The following is a 20509-nucleotide window of genomic DNA, read 5'->3' as shown; positions in this document are numbered from 1 at the left end:
AAGGCGAGTTCTACTGCGCAGGTGCACGCAGGACGGAGTGCGGCGCTCACTCCATGGCTCTCATGTAGTTCCGGGGCCTGTTCGCGGCTGGGGCGGTAGGCCGTCGCGGAGCTGACGTCACCACTGTGCGCTGCCACGTCTGCTCAGCTCCGCGGTAATGGAGGCTGAGGATGAGTGCTGACGGGGCCGGGCTCTGCCTCTAGCTTTAGCTCTGGATCTGACTCTGGCACTGACTCGGTGTCTGGGTCTGGCAGCGCGAAGCCTGGACACCTTTTCTGGACTCTCCGGGAGGGGACGGCCCGCGGGCAAGCAACTGGTTTGGAGCGCCTCAACCTGGGCAGGGAGTTCGCTTGCCTGGGGTCCAGCCTGTAAAGCCGCCTCCTCCCAGGGATCCCTCCCCACTGGCCTGGCTTCCTCCATGCGTGAGTATTACCGAGCTGCCGCGCTGTCCGATTGTCCCTGGCCTGCTTCGGCCCTCCAGGTTGCGCGGCGGGGGGCGCTTTGTCATCCCCTCTTAGGGGCCAGTCTATTGAAGTTTGTGGTCCTTTCGCCGCCCACCTTTCCCCACCCCATCCTCTCGCCCTCTTCCGTCCCAGTTTTTTTGCTCCACACTTTTCTTTCCCTTTACTGGTTAATTGAGCAAGGACCAGCTGCCCCTACACCCAACGGTTTGAATGCTTTGTCTCACCTGGCGTTTGTTAATCTGTAGCCGAAAGCTGTTAGGAATAGGGAACAGAGGATATCTGCTGTAACGTTTTGAAAACCAGGGTTTTTCCACGGTGTCAGTCTTCAGTTTTTAAGTTGTATTGTTTAGGAAACAGATTTTTGGTATCCATATTGGCGGAGCCGTGATTTTGCCATAGATTGACAAAAACAGTTTCTTTTCAGTGATGGTCTTTATGTATTCCTTGTCTTTTAATTCCTGCTGTTTCAGTAATTTCTAAATGATTTTACATCAGTTTTTCTGGAGTGGTCATCCACTTGAGCTCTTTGCAGTATTTTCACTCTAACATATGGAGATACCACTTGAACAGTTTTACTTTTAAAGCGTTAAAAGACCTTCTGATGTACTTTCACGCATCTTTGTCAGTCCTGACAGCCACCTCTGTAAGACAAGGAACGCTTTTTTTTCTGATGAGGAAACAAACTCAGAGGTTAAATGCCTCCAAGTCAGATAATAAGTGACCCAACTGATCTCAGAATCTAGATTCCCTTGATAACAAAACCTAACATTCTGGACAGTGCTGATTCTTCTGCATTTCAAGTGACTTACTGTGAAATACTACTTTTGAACTGGAAATGTATATATTCAGTGTTTCTTGTAAATTTCTACCTGATTGTAATATCTTTCAAACGGAGCTTAGATTAGAACTTAGGCTTCTGACCCATTGGAGACTGAGTAGTCCTTTCATTAGAATAAACTAGGTAAGAGACATTGGGAGCATTTGTTTGACAATCTGGTTTTACAAGGTCTGCTCACTCAGTTTTTCTGGTTATTTTGTTACACTGTCTACTTTAAAAATAGCAAACTGATATTTAAATGTCTCTTTTTGTTCAGTGTTGAAACAGGCTGACAACCGTTAACCTGGGTTGCAGCTACAGGTGGCACTGGAAGCAGACTGGTTCCTGGACATGCCCGGTGGAAGGAGGGGCCCTAGTCGGCAGCAGCTAAGCCGTTCAGCTTTACCTTCTTTGCAGACTTTGGTTGGTGGGGGCTGTGGCAATGGAACAGGCCTGAGAAACAGGTAAAGAAGAAATAAGACTTTGCGTAATTTGTAGTATCCTATGATCAGTAAGACTAATACAGAAGTCATCATGTTATTCAGATATTTGCTTATCAAGATTGTTTTCTGACACTGAAGTAGAAATCCTGACCCTAAAGATTGAAAACGAAGTATTTCAGAATACTTTGGAGATAGAAAGTTGTGATGCCCACAGAGTGAAAACAGGCTGATTCATACTTATGGCTGATAATCCAAATTCTAGTCATCACCTTTTTTTCCAGCTATTAAAAGAAGGGAGAAATGAATTACAGTTCAAGATGAATGTGATGGTTTAACTACTTAACTAGCATTCTTTTTGGGGGAGGGCAAATTAAAATAGACAGTTAACATGAGATTCTAAAATTGTCATATTCTATCAAGGGTCTTAAAAATTATTTTGTTCAAAATGAAATGAATAAACTATCAGCTGTAGCCTAAACATCTTAAGATTTGTGTTATGTTGTACGAGAATAAAGAATTTGATTTTCTTGATGGAAATTTATCTCTATTCCTAATTTTCAAAAGTTAGAATGAATTATTTCTAAAATTATCCAGGATAACTCATTTCATCAGGAGGTTCTATTATGTAGCAGTAGAAAGAGATGGCTTTTACTGGATTGTTTGGTCAAGATAATTTTTTTTTTTCTGCTTCCTCCCTGAATAGAGTTTTCTCTGGCCTGGATTCTAATTTTCACAGCTAGCAGTCAGTACTACTCTTGTATTTTCAGGCCCTCCTGATATTTGTGCACTTTCTCTTTCTGGCCTGCCCTTCTTTCTTTCTGACCTTCCACCCCAAGCTCTACTCAGTCTTAAGAAGCAGTTCTGATCTTGTCATTTCAGTGGGGCTCTCCCTGAAATTCCAGTTTGAAGGGACTTTCCAGGCTCTGATTCTCATTATACTAATTTTCAATCCAAATTTTATATTTACATATGTATACAGAGTACTTATAATTTATCCTAGAGTAATATTTCTACTCTCCTGTTCTTTGGGTTTCCTCATTTTAAAAACGGTAATACTTTCTGCTTCATAAATAAATACTTTCTGCTTGGAAGTAAATGAAGTAGTAAATTGCAGTAACTTTTAAAAACTTTACTCTGAATTTTCCAAAATTTCTACAAATAACGTGTTGTTTTTTAAATAAATAAAAATGAAAAAATGAGACTATGTGAAAATGCTATTGAGGAAAGGTACTATCCAACATAGATACTGAGATGAAGGATGTTTCCTATTTGAAGTTCATGCTTTAATTTTACTGATATATACTGACCATCAGTTTAGTGATTCAGTACTTTCAAATTGCAGTAGAAAATCGTAGCTGTGCCTAGCTAAGATTCTAGCTAGCTACAGTATTCTAACTCTACCTCTGTATTAACTCCAGTAGTTCTTTGTTCATTTACTTTGACTTTGAGGATTTCCCTAGATTCTTAGATTAGATTAGATTCTCATACCGTCCCGTGGAAACCCTCCTCAGTGTTTTGGGCTGCTGTAGGAGCACAAAGAAGGGAAAAAAAGTCATTCAGGCCTAGTAGTCTAGGCTTTAGGTTTCCCAGTCCTCTCTTAATGAGACTAACTTTTTCTCCTGTGTATTTTAAATATTAGGATACCATGTAAAATGTCTTTTTGGGGAGGGAATATGAACTGTTCTGCTGTTTAAAAAGAGCTGAAAACCACATTCTCAGATGGTTCTGCATGTACTTGAAGTCTGCAGATAGAATACTGGGAAGAACTAAGAACATTTAGAAAATACCTCTGCTCTTAAATGAGTTTAGCTCTGAGCATGTGATCTGTCTTCCTTGTAGCTCTTCTATCCTGGCTTTCCAGGTTCTAGTTATGGTTGCCTTGATCTACCATTCTCCATCAACTTTCCTCCTTTAACGTATATTTCTTTAGCAATTAATGGGGTTGGTGGGGAGAAGGACTTATTTTTCAACAGATTAGAATAAAGTGAAAAATAATAGTTGCTCATGTTTTGAAAAGTCACTAAAGCTATTATGAAGGATTATTTTGTGACATTTTTACCTAGAGGGGTTATTTTGGAAGGAGACAGACAGTCCTATATTTGTTTCTTGATGGGAAAGAAGCAGCCTAGAATAGGTTGTTTTACAAGACCTGGGGAAAGGGTATAAAAAGTGTGGATAAAACCAGTGTTAGATAGCCTAGAATATAGTTTTAGGAAGGATGTGTATAAAGAAAGACAATGTCCAGATGCAGAGAACTCATTTCTGGAGTGTCTGTAGAGTACTGAAGAGAGAAATAGACAATTGCTTAAGTGTGATGTAATTTTGGATGTTATACTTGATTCTGCAAGACAGAAATCAGCAGCAGAAGAGAGCATTTGCCCCTGTTTCTTAGGTGTTTGTGACCTGTTTGAAGTTAAACTTGAAAATGTCAAAGAGGTAGTTTGGTGACACAAACAGAATTGAAATCCATCCTGTCCTGCTTTCTACCTGCGGGGAGCAGGGATTTGTTCTTGGGACTATGTGCTTAGATGATTGCCTTCTAAAGGAGGAGGATATACTGTGAACTGCTGAGTTTTTTAGAGAGCTTTTAGTTGAGGGAGAATCTTATTTGAGAAGGACTAAGAGTGATTTTTTTTCCTTGTTTTGTTCTTGTATGCTTAGTTAATAATATCACCTGAGCATGTCCAAATGATCACTGCTTTCTCTATCCCTTTTAGTTCTTTTTTATTCCTTTAAACTTTTCTTGTTTTATCTGTTTGCTTACCTAAAATTTGCTGCTTGCTAGCTCCGTAAAGGCCAGTCTTAGGTCTGCTATGTTAACTCTTTCCTGCATACAAGGCCAAAGCAGGGTTCACCATAATTCATATTGTTTGCACAAATAGTTTAGGCACAGTGAGCCACTCTTATTATTTAAGGAAGCTTTTGTATCAGTGGAGGGGACTATTTACCAGTCAGGTTCCCAGATGCCAACCTCCTATGCAGTCCTTTCTAAGGATTGTTATGCTGATCATCTGCTTTCCTTTTGGGAGTCTGGAATTTTGGTAGTGCTAGGTAAAGAGTATTTACATGGCTAGTCTCCAGTAAAAACCTTGCCTGCTCAGTCTCTAATGAACCTCCCTGGTAGACAGCACTTCACACGTGTTGTCATAACTAGTTGCTGAAGGAGTTAAGTGCATCCTATATGACTCCACTGAGAAAGGACTCTTGGAAGTTTGTACCTGGTTTCCTCCAGACTTTGCCTGGTACCTTTTCCATCTGCTAGTTTTGATTTGTATTCTTTTGCTGTTATACATCGTAGCCGTGAACATGACTATATGCGCAGTCCTGTGAGTCCTCCTAGCGAATCATCAGGCTTAGGCATGGTCTTGGGGACCTGCAGCACAGTTTGAAAGAGAATATTCAGTGATAGCATTGAGAAGAATTCTTTGAAGAGAATCTTTTCCAACCCTTATATTATAGATGAAGAAACTGAGGCTCAGGGATATAAAGTTACTTTCTCAAAACCCACAACTGGTTAGTGAGAAATCTGGGACTAGAACTCTCCCACATTGTATCTCAAACATTTGTGTCACTTTGCTCTTCTTGAATCTATTTTATATTCTTTCAGAGGAACAATACTTTTTTAAAAATTTATTTTATTTTTGTTTGTGTTGGGTCTTTGTTGCTGCACGCGGGCTTTCTCTAGTTGTGGCGAATGGGGGCTACTCTTCGTTGCGGTGCGCAGGCTTCTCATCGCGGTGGCTTCTCTTGTTGCGGAGCATGGGCTCTAGGTGTGTGTGCTTCAGTAGTTGTGGCACGTAGGCTTAGTAGTTGTGGTTTGCAGGCTCTAGAGCGCAGGCTCAGTAGTTGTGGCACACGGGCTTAGTTGCTTCGTGGCATGTGGGATCTTCCCGGACCAGGGATCGAACCCATGTCTCCTGCATTGGCAAGCGGATTCTTAACCACTGTGCCACCAGGGAAGCCCTAGGAACAATACTTTTAATTTTTCTTAAATGATACCTCCGTAATTAATTTTCTGAGATGTATTGACCAAGTCTATTTATTTTAGCTCTTTTTTTTTTTCTTTTTTTGGTTTTAAGATCTTTGGTCATATCTCCTCTCAAACTTTTAACATATAGGAATACTTTCCTCTTTCCAACTGATTCTCTGGATCACTATATTTGATGTTTGTCTCTTTGTCTTTTGGCTTGAAGTATAATAGCCAAGGCTGTATAGGCTATCACAAATAACAGAATTTTTTCTTTTTAACTGACAAAGCAAAAGACTTTATTTGGAAGGGGCACCCGGACAGAGAGCAGCAGGGTAAGGGAACCCAGGAGAACTGCCCTGCCACTGGCTCACAGTCTCGGGTTTTATGGTAATGGGGTTAGCTTTCTGGGTTGTCTCTGGCCAGTCATCTTGCTTGTGCCGTATTTGGTCTGACTTGGTACTTCCTGGTGACGCACACATCTCTCAGCCAAGATGGATTCTAGCATGAGGGTTTCTGGGAGGTTGGCGGGACATATTATGGACTGGCATCTCCTCCCTCCTTTTGGCCCCTCCCGAATTCTCCCAGTTAGTTTTCAGCAGCAGCACCATGTTCCTTATTGGGATCTCCTGTTATGAGATAACTCGTGCAAGCAGTTATTATTGTGTCTGGCCAAGGTGAGTTGTTTTGGTCAGTAGTTCCCTAACATCTTGATTTCTGATTACACGTGGCTTACTGTCTACCAGGGAAGAGAATATTTCAATACTGTATGAATGATAAGTGTGATAAGGGAACTAGGGACAGAATTTAATGGGCGTACAGAAGAGCGGTGCTTTTCCAAGTATGGGGGAGGAGGATTGAGCACATCATTTTTTTTTTAAATTTTTATTGGAGGGCAGTTGATTTATAATGTTGTGTTAGTTTCTGCTGCACAGCAAAGTGAGTCAGTTATATATACACATATATCCACTCTTTTCCCATATAGGTCATTACAGAGTACTGAGTAGAGTTCCCTGTGTTGTACAGTAGGTCCTTATTAGTTATCTATTTTATATATAGTAGTGTGTATATGTCAATCCCAATCTCCCAATTTATCTCTCCACCTTCTTTCCCCCTGGTAACCATAAGTTTGTTTTCTACATTTGTGACTCTATTTCTGTTTTGTAAATAAGTTCATTTGTACCTTTTTTTAGATTCCACATATAAGCTATATCATATGATATTTGTCTTTCTGAGTCTGACTTACTTCACTTAGTATGACAATCTCTAGGTCCACCCACGTTGCTGCAAATGGCATTATTTCATTATTTTTTATGGCTGAGTAATATTCCATTGTATATATGTACCACATCTTTCCTATCCATTCATCTGTCAGTGGACGTTTAGGTTGCTTCCATGTCTTGGCTATTGTAAACAGTGCTGCAGTGAACATTGGGATGCAGGTATCCTTTCGGATTATGGTTTTCTCTGGATATATGCCCAGGAGTGGGATTGCCGGATGATATGGTAGTTCCACAAATATAGATCTTTTGTACTTGGTTTTGAATATTTTTCTTGAAGCCCAGAGTGTTATTAACTTTGTTAACAGCAGAATTAGTCTGCTTTACTTAGGAAAATTCTGTATAAACCTTTAAATCATAACAGATATTTTAGCATGTACTTTTGACTGAAGAGGAATAAGAAATTTTATTTGTTCTAGAGAATATTTAGTTTATTCTAGAGTAGAGGCTCCTCGTCAGAATTTTTTGTTTCCATATTTTATGATTAAATGGAGTGAGAGAATAGAATGGCTGCTGGCATTAATTCTCTCCAAGTTCACCAACTTGAACAACTTCAGAGGGCACCTTTTGTGTTGTATTCTGTGTGAAAAATACCTCCTGAAGTTGTGCAGTGCTGTGGCCCATCTCCCAGAACAGATCAGAGGATAGTGGTGTATTAATGATTGGTTTATGATTGAGCAAATAAGGTTTTGAGACCTACTGGTAGATCACAACCTACTCCTTGGTAAGCTTGTTCCATTGGAGTGTACTATTGAGAATAAGGGGAAGAAATTTTTATAATTTTTTCTGACCCTCCCCCCATCCCTGTTCTTCCCTTCTAGCTCTTCTGAGTTTCTGCCATGGTATTCTTAACTGTTCAGAATGAGCAGAGTTCATACTCCCATGAGTCACTTAAAGTACTGTAAATGTCACATACTAATGGTAGAATTCTATATTTGAAAATTTTAAAGTAGAATGGTAACACTAATATTGTTCCTTCTCTAGAATCTTCTTTGGAAATAACCAAACCAAGCCTCTTTTCCTTGTTCTATTAGCAATAGTAGACCCTTAGATCTCTATTCACAGGCATATAAACAATGGGAAATTTTATTCCTTACCCTCATCTTATCCTTTTATTTATTTATTTATTTGGCTGCTCCGGGTCTTAGTTGTGGCACACAGTATCTTCGTTGCTGCGTGTGGGATCTTTAGTTGCAGCATGCAGGATCTTTTAGGTGCGTCATGCGGGTTCTAGTTCCCTGACTAGGTATTGAACCCAGGCCCCCTGCATTGGGAGTGTGGAGTCTTTACCACTGGACCACCAGGGAAGTCTCTCATCTTAATCATTTTAGATAGCCCAGCTATTTGTGACTTACCAAAGAGCTTAGGAGAAAGAACAAGAAGATAGGGATTAAAATCTCTACGTTTTAATTTGTGTCTTAAGAGCTCTCCCTCTTTTTCATGACTGTATTGGTCTGCTGTCTCCTCCACCTACAGGTATGTATTTGCAGTGAACTAGGAAAAGTACTGTCTCTGTCCTTAAGATTATGATCTGATAGACCAAAAAATGTATGCAAAAACATTATACAACAGTATGAAAAAAACTGTATAACAGTATGAAAAGTGCAATAAAGGCAGGGTTTAGGTATAATGGTGGCACAGAGGAGAGATGAATCAGTTTGGATTGAGTGAGTCAGAGTAAGCTTTTAGAGGATATGTTGATCATTTTAAAAGTCTTGAAGGGTTTTGTCTGTAAATGTGTATGTGAAGCTTTAAGGAAGGTGATTGTGGAGGGCATTGCTGGTAAAAAGAATGGTGTATACAAAGGAATAGCATGTATATTCACAGATAGCAAATAGCATGGGTAGTATATAGGGTGCATGTGGAGGAGTGATAAGAGATGAGAGTAGTCTGTTAAGCAGAGGGCCTCATAGGACAGACTAAACATTTTTGGATATTATGCTATTAGTGGAGAGCCACTAAAGAGATTTAGTCAAGGGCTTCCCTGGTGGCGTAGTGGTTGAGAATCTGCCTGCTAATGCAAGGGACACGGGTTCGAGCCCTGGTCTGGGAAGATCCCACATGCCGCGGAGCAACTAGGCCCGTGAGCCACAACTACTGAGCCTGCCCTTCTGGAGCCTGTGCTCCGCAACAAGAGAGGCCACAACGGTGAGAGGCCCGCGCACTGCGATGAAGAGTGGCCCCCGCTTGCCGCAACTAGAGGAAGCCCTTGCACAGAAACGAAGACCCAACACAGCCAAAAATAAAAATAAATAAATTAAAAGAAGGCTTAACATTTAAAAAAAAAAAAGAGTTTTAGGCAAGAGAGTACGCTATCAGTTTCACTTTAGAAAGATCTTTGAAGGCAGATTGGAGGATTTGGTCAAAGTAGAGTTGAATTTAGAGGGATTACCTCAGTAGTTCCAGTGAAAAATGGTAACTCCTTGAACTTAGGCAGTGGGTTTAGAGAGTAGAGTGCAGTTTTGAAAAAGATATATAAAGTGGAGTATATATGATTTAGAGAAGAAAATTCCTAATATGACTCCCAGGTTTCTGATACGGGCAGCTAACTGGGTGGGCCGTGGACTAGGGTCAGGATTGTAGGAGGAGAACCACAGAGATGTCCAGTAGACAACTTGATATCATGGATCTAAAATGCAGCAGTGAGCTTTTTGGAGAGAAATTTTAGTTTTCAGCATGTAGGAGATAATGGAAGCCATGACCATGTATTACATTATGGAGAGAGAGTGTACAGAGGGAAAAGAGACGAGCAAAAGGTCCCAGAATAGAGTCTTGAGGGCCAACAGTTATAGTGTAGGTGAAGAAGGAAGCAGAACCCCTTTGTGCTCTTTGACACTGAAAGGTATCACCATTGGAATTAACCATAATTTTCTCTTTTTAGGAATGGTAGTGCTATTGGCCTTCCGGTCCCACCTATCACAGCCTTAATCACCCCAGGTCCTGTTCGTCATTGCCAAATTCCTGATTTGCCTGTGGATGGGAGCCTGCTCTTTGAATTTCTCTTTTTCATCTACTTGCTGGTTGCTCTGTTCATTCAGTACATCAACATCTATAAAACAGTGTGGTGGTATCCTTATAATCATCCTGCCTCTTGTACTTCATTGGTAAGTCTTAACAGGCCTTTAAGTTCTTCATGTTACTTAGCCAAGAAACTAGTAGGAAAACTTATGTGTAGAAATTATTTTTCTTAATTTTTCTTGGAATAAAATGTTTTTATGTTAAAGCACAGATTACCTTCAGAATATAATGTCATAAGATTGTTAAATATCTGGCTTTGGTCCATAACCAGAAATAGTAAAAATATAAATGAAAATGCAGAAAACATTTAAGTAATTTATTATAACCATATCACAGAAGGGTTGTTTTTTTTTTTTTTTTTTTTTTTTTTGCGTTATGCGGGCCTCTCACTGCTGTGGCCTCTCCCGTTGCGGAGCACAGGCCCCAGACGCGCAGGCTCAGCGGCCATGGCTCACTGGCCCAGCCGCTCCGCAGCATGTGGGATCCTCCCAGACCGGGGCACGAACCCGTGTCCCCTGCATCGGCAGGCGGACTCTCAACCACTGCGCCACCAGGGAAGCCCCACAGAAGGGTTTTGATATTTAGCTTTCTCTACACCATGTTAAATTTGTTGAAAGTTTAAGGTGGAAGTATGATTATATTCCAGGAACTTTACCCTTTTGATGGCTATATGAGGATAATGATAGCTTCTGTAACAAATAAACCGCAAATTGTATAACGCCTCAAACATGTAACAGTCTGAGGCAGTTGTCCTGGTTGGCAAGAGTAGCACACTTCCATTGGCAGGGGACCCAGGCCGATGGAGACTCTTCCATCTTCTAGCAGGTGGCCTCCAAGGTGGCTGTGGTCTGTCCCTGTTCTCCAGAAAGGGGAAAGAACGTAGGGAAGCATAAAGGAGAATTTCTTACAGGCCAGGCTCACGTCATTTTCACATGTACCCACTCCTAACTCTAAGGGAGGTTGGACAATATAGTACCTTAGCTGGGTTCATTGTTACCCTGAGTAAAATTGGGTTCTGTTACCAAAATAAAATGAGATAAGAACTAGCCATCTCTGCTGAAGTACATCAGCAGTTATAACTCGTTCCAGTTATTTAGTGTGCTGTGGTAATCTTGATGCACAGAGCGTTCTCCACAGATGGGTATATAAAGTAACAGTTCAGGATAGTCAGGTGACCTAGTAGCTAAGTGGACAGCAGTGGCAGATTTGGATGGATAATGGAGACACGCTCTAGGAGAAAGAAGATCATTGTCCTGGGTAGCTTGTGTGTGTCTGACACTTACAAATGATTAGAAAACCTCCCTGGCCTGGTGAACATAGAAAGGAAATGTGGACCAAAATATTCAAGATAGTATGAGAAGGGAATAAACATTTTTATTTTAAATCCTTCTTTGGCCATGGTATTGTAAAATGAGGTTGGATTAGGTGATCTTTAAGGCTTCTTCCAGCTGTATAGTTTTATAAGTAAATACCTCAGTATCTTAACAGTGACATTGGCAAATACTTGCTAAAATATTTACTGTTATTTACAAGTATTATCTCATTTATTCTTTCTAAAAACAGGTAGGTACTACTCTAAGACTCCCATTTTATGTGAGAAATATAAGACCTAGAAGTTATGAAACTGGCTTAAAATCACATGTGACAAAATGAACACTCAAATTCAGACCTATCTGCTATGCTTTACTTCCTGTATTTATTCTGTGTTTACTCCATGAGTACCATTGGTTAGTTCTGTTATACTGTTTTCACTTTGACATCCCATGGAAACTTCTCACTTACTGAATTTTAAGGTAATCAAAGAGCTCTTTGCCCAGTCAACCATTTCTGACAGGAGTTCGTGTGAAAGTCCCTTATAAATGTTGCCTTGAAATGGAGGGAGCCAGCGCTGCTATGGCTGCTGACTCCAGCATTATGCTTCCTTTGCCTGACTTATGCCACCAAAAATGGGTGCCTTTTACCCTGCCCCTCTCCCCACTTTACTCAGTTTATGTGATTGGCAGACATTAAATCAAATCTAGTAACTTTAGTTACAGGAAAGTTCGGAAATGTAGTTTTTAGCTTTCCAGTCCCTACAGTAGAAGAAGGCACACTTAAAGGAGGTTATCATGTGGACTGGCTAACTTATCTGCCACACATAATCCTTGATCACACAAAGCTTAAAATTTAATTGTGGAGCTAAGAGTAACATATGTGGAATAGCAAATAAGATTTTAGCCCATGAATCTGAGGGCCTGCATCAGTGAGCTGTTAAAGGTGAATGGGCTGCTACAGACCTAATTGCTTCCTACCACTGAAGGTATTCAAGCATGGCAGGTGGCAACTTGACTGGGATGGTCGCCAAGGGACTTATGTCTTAACTAGTGGTTTGTCTCTTTTAAGTTTTCTTCTGTTAGGCATGCCTGACTCAGAAATCTGTCAGATTTATATATATGGTTTTTCTTTTTCATTTTCAAGATCTTAATAATTATCAAAAAGAAAATGTGGGCACCTGAATATGTAAAGTTTCATTCTAGCTATCAAATAATTAGCTGAGTGAGTCTTATCCCTAAGAAACGTAAAAGCTAAAAGTGGTGTAGTAAGTTATTCAGAGTATTCAGGAGTGGAGCGCTTTGATTAATCAAATATTCTGGATTATAAAGAGTTAATCATAAGTAGATTACTAGTTTTCAGTGATTTAGAATATAACAAAATTTGCTTAACAATGAGGTACATTAGGCACTTAAATTTTTCGATATAAAAAATGTCTTAGATGGATTGGTGATACATAAGACCCCCCAGACATTAGCTAGGGGGTGTAGTGTATTTGCTTCCATTATTTTGGAGGAGTAGGATGAGCAGGGAGGAATCTCAAAACTAAGAGGGGATAAATAATTGTTAGAATCCAAACACTTAAAGAGAGACAGGGAAAAGGAAAGGGTCTGAGGAATGGTAAGCCACTCTCTTGATACTGCTTTACCTTTAAAATGTATCCCAAATCTGGCCACTCCATCGCTACTGACCCTGTTCAATCGATCATGTTTTCTCATCTGAATTGAAAGCAATAGCTTCTTAACTGATCTTTCCCCAATACAATGTATTTTCCACACAGCAATCAGTGTGATAATTTTAAAATACAAATAGAATCATGGCACCCTTTGCCTAAAACACTCTTATGACTTCCCCATAGGAAAAAATATATAAACTCAATCTTTTATTGCTCATTACCTCATTCCAGCCTTCTTGCTGATTTTCAGACATACCAGGCTGGTATACCATATAATTTCCCTGCCTTAGAGCCTGTGTGATTACTTTTTCCTCTGCCTGGAGCTCTCTGCCCCCAGATCTTGTCATGGCTTGTGCTTTTTTGTCATTCAGCTGTCAGCCCAAGTGCCACTTTCTCAGAGATATCCTCCCTAAGCACCGATGTAAATTGGTTCTGCACTTCCCTTCCCAGTCATTATTGTTTTATTTCTTACCAGCAGCATAACTATTTGAAATGCTTTTGCTTGTTAGTTTGTTGATTGTCATTGCCCTCCCCCCTTAAGCAACTTTATTAAAGATGTGGGTTTAACTGCTGTAACAGGGTGTCTAAAACAGAACAGATGCTTATTTCCCTATTGTATAAAAAGTAGGTAGGTGATATAAGGCCAGTGTGGCAACTCTTCGTATCTGTTGCTCTGCCACCCCCAGTGTGCTTCTTTCAGACACCATGGTCCAAAGGCTCCAACTCTTGTCATCACATGCAGCTGGCAGGAAGGAGGAAAGGAGAAAGAGACAGCTCTTTCCTTAAAGGGCATGGCTTGGAAGTCACACACATGACTTTCCCTCATATCCCTTAGCCGCAAGTAGTTATTGCAAGGGAGGCTGAGAAATGAACCTTCAGTCAGCTAGGAGTCAGTGTCCAGTTAAATTCTGTGATGGCAGAAGAAACAACTAGTAATCTCTGCCATCCCCTTTCTCTCTCACACTGCAGTAAAAAGTAAGATCCAGGAGAGCAGGAATCTTGTCTATCATTCTTCAGCTTTGTATCCTCAGTATCTAGAAGACTACATGGCACGCTGTGGGTGTCTCGTTCATATTTATTGAATAAGTTGAGAAATTCTGGAAGGAGGACTGTGGAAACTTACAGACCTTTTGACCATCAAAATGAAAATACATTCCAACTTTTTTTGTTGCTAATGACTTTTCATTTTGTTTATTATCACAGTTATATATACAGACTTAGAACTAGAAGGAACCATACATGTCATCTAGGTAATGCTATCATTTTATAGGAAGAAGAGATCAAATATTAGACATGTTTTTAAATCAAGTTAAGGGGAAAGACTGAATGTATTGATGTATCAGTGAGTAGGGAGTTTAGATTAGTAGATGCCCAATTAGATTAATATAAGCTTTCATAAAGAGAGACCAACAACAGTAACTCTTGAAGCCTGGGAATTTAAATTTGACACTCATTATAAATATGGCATTTTAGATAATTATTCTTGCCATAATTCTGCAGGTTATCACTTGTTAACCCAAAACTGTAATCTTTTCTTTCTAATACAGTAAACTTGCAAAAAAAGAGAAGGTTACATTCCAGATAGTTTAAAATAGTGTTAGAAAAGTTAAAGCAATTTGTCATGAAAGAAGTAGAAGGTAGGTAGTCTCTTCAAGGTCCCTCAAATTCCTGTGGTCTGTAAGTGTAAGATGATACAGGACAATCTTTTGAGGGGGCAAACCTCTTTATGTAGTAATTCCAACTGGATACACACATTTCTTTCTGATACAGTTATTTGTTTCTCTTACAGAATTTTCATCTCATTGATTACCACCTGGCAGCATTCATCACAGTGATGCTTGCGAGGAGGCTTGTATGGGCCCTCATCTCAGAGGTAACAGCTCATTCACTGTATCTATCACTTGTAGCTAGAGCTAGTTAGAGGTTGAAAATGTGAAATGTCCAAGTATAATTTGAATGCAATTATAAATTAATTTGTTTACTCTTACATGAATTGTGCTAGTTCTTTTAAAAAGGTTTTCTTACAGTATATTTAAAATTCAAGTGTGATATACTAATTCAACTGTTAGAAATCTCATTTGTCCAATAGGAGCTTAGTTCTAGCTTCTGAGCTCTCCAGTACAATCTTTCTAATTTTGATAGTTGCAGTAAAAATAGGATGGATTTTAGGTAACTATTGTTAAGAAGAGTTGTATGTATGTAAATAAAGAGTTGCATCTAAAACATTGTTTCAAGTAACATTCACTTGAAATTATTTATATACCATTTGTGGAGTTGCTAGCAAGAGACATTTGTTTGAGTTTACTAAAACTTAGAATTTTAAAATGACAGCATCCACACTTGCATAGGACTAATCTTGACCCTCCCTAGGTTAGGATCTCCTGTTACTTACTCTCCAATAGCAACATACTCTTTTCCTCGTCACACTCTTCCCAGTGTCACCAGGGCAGCAGAGCTTGAATGTATTCATCATTTTTGCCTTATTCCAAACCCCAAGCTCTTAACCACTGTGCTACCTATATGTGACAGATACTACACAAGGTCCTGGGGATACAGTGGCAACCAAGACAAATAAGACGTCTTTTTGACGTCCTTATGATGTCTTTATGAGGCTGCCCAACCAAGAAAGACAAATATTAAACTTAAATTTATTACTAATCCTAAACATTTGAGAATGGAGGCAATGGAGTAATTCCAGTGGCTTAAATGCCTTCCCTTGACTTTGGCACATGAGGTACATTGGCATGAGGTATGTATCAGGGGAGTGATATGCAACTGTTTGTTCTGCTGGGCTGAGAACAGCTTGAGCCTACTCTACCGTTTAAGGCCCAGGCCGTAGTATTAATTCAACTGCTTCTTTGCATTTATAAGTAACTACACAAATAGTATATATTGTGTATATATTATATATGCTATGTAGTATGTTGGGTGAACTAAGAAATGGATATATAGGAGGGACCTGAAAAACTCCTCCTTTCCCATGTGCTGTTGACTCCAGAAAATTGTTTTTCTGAGTTCTGACACTGCTGTTTTAGAGGTTATAAGAATCTGTCGTTTTCCCCTGCATTTCACTCATTCCTTCCTAGTTCAGTTTGAAAGAAAATGACATTGCAGAGCTTCATGTTTAGACAAGTATGTTTTCTTACTATATTTAATCAGTTTTAAAAATCTGGGATTAAAGAAGAATATTTGAACAGCTGTGATGTAAAGAACTAGAAGTAATGATCATGCATTATTTTCATATTTGCAAAAGTCAAAAAAGAAACATTTATTTATATAGGGATTTGCCAAATAACATCTGATTATTTTTGAAGTTTCAGTAATTTATTAAACATTAATTTAGCAAACAGATTGGGGGGAGGATTCAAGGAAAAATAGAAACACTGTTGCTCCTGTTGAGGCCATTGCAGTCTAGTCCGGAGTCAGATAAATTAGTGGCTCATTATCCTTACATAAAAATCACTCGTTGGTTTGTTAAAATACAGGTTCCTTGACTTGTGATTTTTGTTCCCTATATCTGATGGTGAAAGTCAGTAGGAATTTGCATATTCAGTAAGCAGCCCCAGTAATTCTGATGAGTGTGGTTCATGGAACATACTTTGAGAAGCCCCAGTGTAAATAAATTAGATGATATCATAAGAACTGAAAGGAGGTCTTTGTGAGGGACTATGGGAATTCAAGGAGGAAACAGCTAACTGTCCCTGGAGAGATCGAATCTTCAAGAATGAGGAAGATAAGGTGGGATGGGCAGTTTTTCTTCTTTTCTTCGTTCCTTCGTTCCTTCCTTTTTTTTTTCTTTTCCCACAGTTTACCTTCCACTAAATCTACTAAGTCCTTACTTGAGTCACATTGCTTTTGAATAAAGTCACTTATAAGCTTTTCTTTTTGGTGCTTCCAAACTTACAGGCCACTAAGGCGGGTGCAGCATCAATGATTCACTACATGGTTCTCATATCAGCTCGCTTGGTGCTACTTACGTTGTGTGGATGGGTACTTTGTTGGACCCTGGTCAATCTCTTCCGAAGCCATTCAGTCCTCAACCTCCTTTTCCTTGGCTACCCGTGAGTACTCCAGTTTTACTATTTTATTAGTAAGTCTTAAGAAATTACTTGGGTCATGCAAATGATGGTATAAAAGGGAGGGAAATGAAATTCTTCAATATAAAGCAGGAGTTCAGAAAATTGGAAAAATCAGTGGTTAGAGTGACCATATAATTTATTTCCTAAACTGTGATACAGCTGGGACAATAGACATAAACTAAGATTATCCCCAAGAGGTATGGCTCTCCTACCAATGAAGAATATTTTCATTAGCTCTGTCCACCAAATAAAATTCGTATACAATAAAATTCACAAATCTTGTGTACATATGCTGAGTTTTGATAAATGCATATATCTGTGTAACTCAAAACCTCATCCCAGTATGGAACATCACCATTACTCCAGAAGTTCTTTCATGTCCCTTTCCAGTCAGACCCAACCTCCCTGTCTCCCAGAGGCAACAGTGTTTTGATTTTTTTTCCACCATAGATTAGTTTGCCAATTCTAGAATTTCATATAAATGGAATTGTACAGTATGTACACTTTCAAGCTGTCTTTGACTCAGCATGTTGTTTTTGAGATTTGTCTGTGTGGTTGCATGTATCAGTGATATTTCATTGTATGAATATACCACAGTTTGTTTATTCTCCTATTGTTGGACACCTGGGTTGTTTCCAGTTTTTGACTACTATTAAAAAGAAACTGTTATGTACATTCTTAATACAAGTCTTTTTTTGCAAAGATACCTTTTCATTCTCTTGGGAGAAATATGTAGGAGTGGCACTGCTAGGCCACAAGGTAGGAGTTTGTTTAGTTTTATAAGAATCTACCAGACTTTTTCCCAAAGAAGTGATAGCATTTTATTCTTTCAGCAATTCTATAAGAGTCTGGTTGCTACACATTTTTGCCAGCATTTGATGTTTTCCATTCTTAAAACTTTAGCTATTCTGATGGTTGTGTAGTGGTATATTATTGTACATATTAGCTTATTAAACTATTTTGCATAGTTTTAACTTGTTTACATTTGGCTAAAACCTTCTTTGTTAGATGTTAACAGATAGCTATCATTTATTAAGCTCTTATTAAGTGTTAAGTGTCGGGCTAGGTGGTGCTTATAAACATCACCTCATGAAATCATCACAATGACCCAGGAGGTAGTATATTTAGTCTGCTATAACAGATCCAAAATGCTTGTGGCTTTAAAAAGTTAGAAGCTCATTCCTCTCTCCTGTAGAGTGTGTATTTAAGTTATCTCGGATAGTTGTGATAGCTCCATGGTGTCAGAACTCAAGCTTCTGCTATCTTTTTGCTCCACCCTGCCTAGCAGGATAGATTGTAAGGGAGGCTGGAAAATTAAGTCTTTAGCAGGGCAGCTGTATCTCAACTAAAAATTCTGTTGCTATGATCCGCATACTGGGCATTAGTCACCTCACTGTGGTCAGGATAGGTAGACCTTTGTGCTCTCCTATCCCCTGGAGTGAAGCATTAATAGGCTGAGCACATAGGTGTTGTCCTTCTCTTCCATCAACTGGCTAAGACAGGACCTAACCACCTTTCATGGAGATCCAGGCTGGGTTCTGCTGGTGGCTCACAGAGGTTTACACCTTCTTTGGTGGCATTGTCTCAGGTCATGCTCGGGATGGATTCTTCTAGCTCCAGGTCACCCTTTTTGGAAACCCTCTGTCTCGGTTTGCTCTGCTCTATGCCATAAAAAAGACTATTATTTAAGCCCGCTTTCATCTTGGTTTTTGTTCACTGTTAGACTGATGTTGAGAGCCATGTTGGACTGTCCGGATGAAGAGGAACAGGTTTTGTGAGTGTTGCAAACTTCGTATACCTCAGTGGGGATAGTATCATGGCAGAGAATAGTGCTCACTCCAGTTGTGGTCTAATTTGCATTGTTGTCCAAGGCCTCCCAGGGTAGACTGCAGGGCTCTGTGGGACTAATGTTGAGTCCTGGATGTCAGAATTTTTGGTGGGTTCAGAGGTCACCCTGAGATGAGGATAGTTGTGAGAACCACCAGTGATTTTGGAGCTGCATGAGAGTGGAAGTCGTGTAGTCCAGGCATGTGATTTTTAGGACCCAGGCAGAGTTCCTGGATAACTCAAGTGGAAACACCTTTCATTGCTCACCAGTCTTCATTGCTACTGCAACAGAATCCCTCCCATGTACAAGGAGAGGTGATGGAGTTAACCTGTGGTTGGCAGAGCTCTACTGAAAAGGAGATTCAGAAAAGAGATTCAGATTTTTATGTGAAGCCAATTTCTATTAAAACTTAATTGAGCTGTGTAGTTGGTATGCATTGAAATGAACATACCTGAAATGTACAGCTTGGTAGGTTTTAATACTTGTAAAGCCACGGATCCATCATCATAATAACAAACATACAACACCAATATCTACCTTCTGACATGTCTCCCAGGACTCCCAGGCAACTACAGTTGATATACTTTTTTTCCCACTCAATTAGTGTTTTCTAGACTGTTAATATCATTGGCATCTTAATGTTTACTTTTGTATTTGTCTTTTTCTTTCATGATGCATAATTATTTTGAGAATCATCTAAGTTGCAGGTGTGAGTAGTTCATTTTCTTCCTGAAAAATAACAGAAGGGGTTTTGTGGTTTGTTTCCAGTTTGGCCACCACAGATAAACTAACTATGAACATGTGCATAAAAGTCTTCATATGAATATATGGTTTCATATTCTAAAATGAATAACTGTACCCTTATGCATTCCCGTCAACAGTATGGAAGCATTCCAGTTCCCCTGTAGTCCTCACCAGTAGTTGATTGGTATGGCCAGTAGTTAAAATATTGCCTGTTTTAAAGTGTGTAGAGGTGTCTCACTATAGTCTGATTGCATTTCCCTAATGATTCATAATGTTGAACATTTTTATTGTGTTCATTTGCCAGGTGTATGTCTTCTTTGATAAAATGCCTGTTCTTTTATTTATAACTAAGAAGACAAAAGAAATGTGTTGGAACTTCACTTTTCTTGACTTTGCTGGGTGGAATAAATGCTTCTGCTATTCACACACACACAAAAATTCTGTTGCTATGGAAGAAACAGGAGAATAGTAGCTATTGGCAGACAATTAGCAATCTTTGCCATAGGTAAAGACAGATTAAGTGGTTAAAAAATTTTCCCATGGTGAGACAATTAATGAGAAAGACTCAGGTCTTTTTGATTCAGAGCCCTTGTCTTAACCATTACTCTAAATTCAGTAGTTCTCAAAATGTGGTTCCCAGAACAGCACCATCAGCGTCACCTGGGAATTTGTTAGAAATAGAAATTCTCAGAATCTACCCCAAACTGAAGCAGAAACTCTAGAAAGTGTGGGACAGGATTTGTCTTTTAACAAGCCTGCTGGATGATTCTGATGCTAGCTCAAGGTTGAGAATCATTGCTCTCTACTGTTCATGGTGCTGCAGTGTAAGCATGAATTTATATGGGTAGGGACAGTATAAAATAAAGGCATACTCAGAGATTGT

General features: G+C 39.5%; 1 protein-coding gene across 3 annotated transcripts in view; it reads left to right on the top strand.

Moving 5' to 3' along the window:
* Positions 1-117: 117 nt before the first annotated feature.
* TMEM39A (transmembrane protein 39A) overlaps positions 118-20509 on the top strand; it is a 29576-nt gene continuing 9184 nt past the window's right edge. For 2 of the 3 annotated variants that reach the window (XR_009532577.1, XM_060098973.1), the window contains exons 1-5: positions 118-422; positions 1559-1745; positions 9853-10075; positions 14765-14848; positions 16882-17036. Coding sequence is in view for 2 of the 3 variants with exons in the window: in XM_060098973.1 (XP_059954956.1) it covers positions 1633-1745; positions 9853-10075; positions 14765-14848; positions 16882-17036 (575 nt within the window). In the remaining variant the exon portion in view is untranslated. The remainder of the gene's footprint in view (positions 423-1558; positions 1746-9852; positions 10076-14764; positions 14849-16881; positions 17037-20509) is intronic. The other variant, XM_060098972.1, reaches the window with a different exon arrangement.

This window comes from Mesoplodon densirostris, chromosome 5 (assembly GCF_025265405.1).
Source record: "Mesoplodon densirostris isolate mMesDen1 chromosome 5, mMesDen1 primary haplotype, whole genome shotgun sequence".
NCBI lineage: Eukaryota > Metazoa > Chordata > Mammalia > Artiodactyla > Ziphiidae > Mesoplodon > Mesoplodon densirostris.
Note: the sequence above shows the minus strand (reverse complement) of the source record. Positions and strands in the feature narration are given on the sequence as shown.